Here is a 5,437-nt window from a genome sequence, read left to right on the forward strand (position 1 = left end):
GTGATGGCGGCCGCCGACGGGGTCGGGGAGGCCGCGCAGGGCGGGGATCCCGGTCAGCCGGAGCCGCCGCCTCCTCCTCAGCCCCATCCTCCTCCGCCGCCTCCCCAGCCGCCGCAGGAAGAGGCGGCGGCGGCGTCCCCTATGGACGACGGGTTCCTGAGCCTGGACTCTCCCACCTATGTCCTGTACAGGTAACGCCCACGGCAGGCCATCTGGCGCCGCAGACCCCAGTCGCCCGCGCCGGGCTGGCTGCGGGGCGGCCGCGGCCGGCGCTCTGGCGTGGCCTCGGGAGTCCGGCGGCGGGGGTGGGGCCCGCGCCAGCCCTACGCCGGGCGGGCGGAGGTTGTCCGCGGCGCTGGCCTGCCGTGGTCCGAGCCTCGTGTGCGGCGGGGCTGCTGGCAGGGAGTGATTTCCTCAAGATCCCAGGCTGGCTCGCTTTGGGGACGGGTCTTCCTTGTGGTTTTGTCCTGCCGACACGCAGAGCGCTCGCCTGAAAATCTTAGGGACCCCGGGACGTTTCCCTTCAGCGTTGTCTTTCAGCGATTTTAGCGCCGAGTTAGGCTCTGAGGATGAGAAGGGGCTAACAAACCCCGTTATGCGTCCCCTCGCCGCCCGGACCGCGGTGCCGCAACTTTCTCGCCTTTTCGTCCCCGACTTTTGCCCAGCACTTGGTTCGTCCCCATCCCATCAGTCGCTTTCTGTTGGTCATGCTCATTCCATTCCCCCAAACTCCACTTGAACCTGCAGAGTCGAATGACAAATTTTTAACTTTTCTCGCGTGTCTTATTTTCCCTCCCGTAATTCTAGGTAAAAACCCCATCCGATGGCTGATTTGCCTAGATTTTACGAACCGAGTTTGAAAGGCCCCCCTCCAGGTTGCGTCCTCGAAGTTAATGTGTTCGAGCTCTCCGTTGGTGGAGGTGGCCCCCGCAGCCTTCAGAGCTCCTCACCGAGCCGCGCGATAGTCGGGTTTCCCCCCTGACCTGTGTCAGATTCCCCTGCCCCCGAAGCTTTCTCGTGAAGTGAAGTGAAAGTGAAAGTCGCTCAGTCGTGTCCGGCTCTTAGCGACCCCACGGACTATACAGTCTATGGGATTCTCCAGGCCAGAATACTGGAGTGGGTCGCCTTCTCTTCTTCACGGGATCTTCCCAACCCAGGGATCAAACCCAGGTCTCCCACCTTGCAGGCGGATTCTTTACCAGCTGAGCCACCAGGGAAGCCCAAGAATACTGGAATGGGTAGCCTGTCCCTTCTCCAAGGGATCTTTCCGACGGAGGGATCCAACCCCCGGTCTCCCGCATTACAGGGGGATTCTTTACCAGCTGAGGTACCAGGGAAGCCCTAGTTTTCTCATACCGCTCCACATCGAGGTCTCACACCTCAGGAAACGCATGCTTTCCCCTGCGTTTCTCCTTATAAAATGGACACAATTTTAGGATTTGTCTACATACCACAGAATTTTTCTGTCCATAGCTGATTAGTACACAGAACTGAAAAATGGGCAATAGAATACGAATATAAGTGAAAGAGTGGTTAAAGAAAATTTGGTCACGCTGAGCAGTTTACACAGAATGTCTATAGGCACCCATTGTTGCCACTATTATCTGTTTCAGCTTTGATAATGAGAAGTGGTAGTCACTGAATGTTTGCTATACGCGTTTATTAGATGCTGTGTTTATAACGTACAGCATATATACTTAAGCATACAGTAATATATAGTACATTTAGTGTGTCTAGTGTATAATATATGCTAATTGTATACTATACTGTATATAGGCATATTTACTATGTACTGTATGCTTACTGTTGTGCACGTTTTCAGTACTTAACATGTTATCTCAAACCTCCAGATAGCCTTCTAAAATTGGTTGGTAATAGTATCATCTCCATTTTATAAATGACAAAATTGCTGCCCAAAAAGTTTAAGTAACTTTCTCAAGGTCACAGTAGCTAGCTCAGTGGTAGAGCCAGTGTTCCAGATTCCAAGCTCTACTGACCACCTGGACCACCTCTTGGTGTACAAGAAAATGATAGTGATTACTTTTATTTTTAAATATCAGTTTCTAGTTATTCAGATTATTCAGATAAAAAAGTGTTATTCAAATTTTTAAAAAATGTTGATTGACTCCAAAGAGTCTTATTAGACCAATGAATTGGATTGATTTCTAATTTAAAACTATTGTGTACTTGCTACAGAAACCTACTTTTGCATTTATGTAAAACTTTAAATTTGAAAACTATTGATTTAAATTACTTTAATTGGAAAATTGTTCACTTTATTTTTATTTTAAAGTTTAATATTGTAAAACAAAGTGATAGACTTGTTCATGAAGAATCTCACCATGATTACATTAGTTTTAAGTTAAAGTGTAATCACTGACATTTTAAAGAACATCAAATTTCATTTTTTCTTTACATGCTTGAATATAATCACTGAAAAATATCTATATTTTCAGGGACAGGGCAGAATGGGCTGATATAGATCCAGTGCCGCAGAATGATGGCCCCAATCCAGTGGTCCAGATCATTTATAGTGAGAAATGTAAGTTTATTTTTTATTGGGAAAAGGCCTGTAAGTCAAATTAGTAGCAAAATTGAAATTCACAACTATAGATAGATGACAGATTTTTGTCTGATAAAGGTCTAAATGACTTAAACTAATCTTGTGAGGGGTTTGTGATTTACTTTCATGATAACAAATTTCATTTTGTCTTAAGAATGGACATACTCTAAATATAAGTCCTAAATGTTATTTTATAATACATAGTAGCTACTGTGTGGTTGTGCTTTTCATTTACTATTTAATCTGCACATAAAATTGGTATTGTATCCCTATATCGTATCTTACATAAAATACATGTGGATAAATGATTTACTGTTTTATTTAGAATAAACTTTGGTTGTTGAAACGTGAGCATTTTAAACTATATTTTAACTATGAAATGTTTGACTCAGTTCGAATGCATTTCTGATATTAAAGTGAGTGGATTTTCTTTGACAAAGTGTTCTTTCATAATGAATGTGAAATGCATTGTAAATTGAAGATCATGCAGATGTTATTCTTCAAGGAAAGGATAAACAAAAGAGAATGCTTGTTTTGTAGTTTTGTGTGTGTGTGTGTGTGTGTGTATATGTTTCTTTCAGTTAAGGCTCTGTTATCCAAAATCATTTGTCTTTTACAAAAACCACTTGTTTTTTCTGATTATAGGATAATGTCAAGAAATGTTTGTAAAGAAAGAAAAATGGTATGAGAGTTTGCCTTACCAAATATGAAAGTGTACTACTAAGCTTAATAATTAACATGTGGAACTGGTGTAGAAACAAATAGATTAATAAATAATTAAAATGTATTAATGTAGGTAAGAACTTAATACTTGATAAAAAGGACATTTCATATCTGTATGAAAGATGGATTAATCAAGTAATGATGTGCATTTGGCTGTAAACAGTTATATCCCTATATCATATCTTACATGAAATAGATGACATGTGGATTTAAGTTCTAAAACAGAACCGTAAACATACTAGGAGCAAATAGTGTAATCTCTCATTCTTAGGGTAAAGAAGGAATTATTAGGCGAGATGTAAAACTCAGAATTGATTGAGAAAAAGATCAGAAGGTATGAAACTGAAAAGCTTCCAAATTATGAGAGAGATTATACGTGAAGAGATAATTCACTGGAAGAAATAGAAATGTCTGTGAAGAGCTAGTAACCTCACCAGTGATTAGAGAAATGAAAACTGCAACTTTTCCAGATTTGTAAGGCACCTTATGGAAACTTACAAAGCCATACATTTCTCTTTCAGTTAAAAATAATAAAATCTTTCTTGCAGGGTTAAAAAAAAAAACAACGTGTTTAATTCTTAAATATATCATTATTAGAAAGCACAAAGGAAAAGAGGAAAATGACCCATCAATCAAAACTCATCTATGAGTGTATCAGAATTTTTCCTTTGTGCAACAGAAGACACCATGAGTAAGTTAAAAGGCAATCAGCAGTGTGAGAGAAGATGTATAAACAGAAGATTGATACTCAGAACCTTATAAGGAATTTCTAAAGAAAGTTAAAGAAACTGGCAGACTTAAAAAATAGACAAAGGTGTGAAGTGGCACTTTCATAGAAGATGTAATTTCATTGACCATTAAATAAGGGGGAAAATCTATTATCATTAGAAATGAAAAATAATTTAAGCTGTTTTGTGATGTCAGATAATTGAGAAGTATGAATAGATTTATAGTTTTCAGGTGGAAAGTTCTGTAAGTTTAGCCATTTTAGAAAGCACTGTCATGTATATATTTAGTGAAAGTGGGAAATTCTCACATCTTACAACCTTTAAGTGCTGCTTCTCATGTTTCACTCTGGGTTCACTCTGGCTTATGGCTTCAAAGACATGTCCTTGGACTTCCCCTAGTGGTACAGTGGATAAGAATGCGCCTGCCAATGCAGGGGACATGGGTTTGATTCCTGGTTCAGGAAGATCTTACACACCTCAGAACAACTAAGCCCATGTGCCACAACTACTGATCCCAAGCTCTAGGGCCCAGCCTGAGCTGTAGCTACTGAGCCTGTGTGTCCAAAGCTCAGCAACAGGAGAAGCCCCTGTGATGAATACACCACAACCAGCGGGTACCACCCACTCTCCACAACTAGAGGAAACCTGCGTGCAGTGACTAAGACCCATCGCAACCAAAAAAATTAATTAAAAAAACCAGACATGTCCTGGGAGGCTAAGAGCACAGACTTCAGAGCCAGACCACCTGGTTCAGATTCTTAACTGTACCACTTCACTGGCTCTGTAACCTTGGACAAGGTATTTTACCTCTCAGTACCTCTGTTTCCTCCTGTGTAAAGCGAGGATAATAGAAGTAACTACTGTGTGTGTGTGTGAGTGTGAGAGCCGCTCAGTCGTGTCTGACTCTTTGCAGCCCCATGGACTATAGCCCACCAGGCTCCTCTGTCCATGGGATTTCCCAGGCAAGAATACTGGAGTGGGTTACCATTCCCTTCTCCATTGGATCTTCCTGACCCAGGGATCGAACCCGAGTCTTCTGCATTGCAGACAGATTCTTTACCAACTCATCAGGGAAGCCCAAGAGGATCTTAGATCTGTTATAATAGGGACAGATTGTGGAAACAATATAGAGTGAAAAGGGGGCACGTAAGTTTTAGAAACTTTGAGTATGATAGTATATTAAATTTGTAATTTTTAATTAAAAGACTCAATATAAAAATTTTAATATGAGAAAAACTTAATGAATATAAAATTCTATTTTATTAACCTGAAAGTTATTTATGATTCTGTCAATTTAAAATATATAACCTTAAGCCATGAAATTTAAAAGACTCTTACTCCTTGGAAGAAAAGTTATGACCAACCTAGGTAGCATATTGAAAAGCAGAGACATTACTTTGCCAACAAAGGTCCGTCTAGTCAA

The 5,437-nt window shown here is 41.1% G+C and overlaps 1 protein-coding gene across 1 annotated transcript in view; it reads left to right on the top strand.

The window, feature by feature from the left end:
• FNTA (farnesyltransferase, CAAX box, alpha) overlaps positions 1–5,437 on the top strand; it is a 23,751-nt gene continuing 18,314 nt past the window's right edge. The window contains exons 1-2 of the mRNA XM_010846393.1: positions 1–191; positions 2,457–2,542. Coding sequence (XP_010844695.1) covers positions 4–191; positions 2,457–2,542 — 274 coding nt within the window. The 5' untranslated portion in view covers positions 1–3. The remainder of the gene's footprint in view (positions 192–2,456; positions 2,543–5,437) is intronic.

This window comes from Bison bison, unplaced genomic scaffold (assembly GCF_000754665.1).
Source record: "Bison bison bison isolate TAMUID 2011002044 unplaced genomic scaffold, Bison_UMD1.0 scf7180017864236, whole genome shotgun sequence".
Lineage (NCBI taxonomy): Eukaryota > Metazoa > Chordata > Mammalia > Artiodactyla > Bovidae > Bison > Bison bison.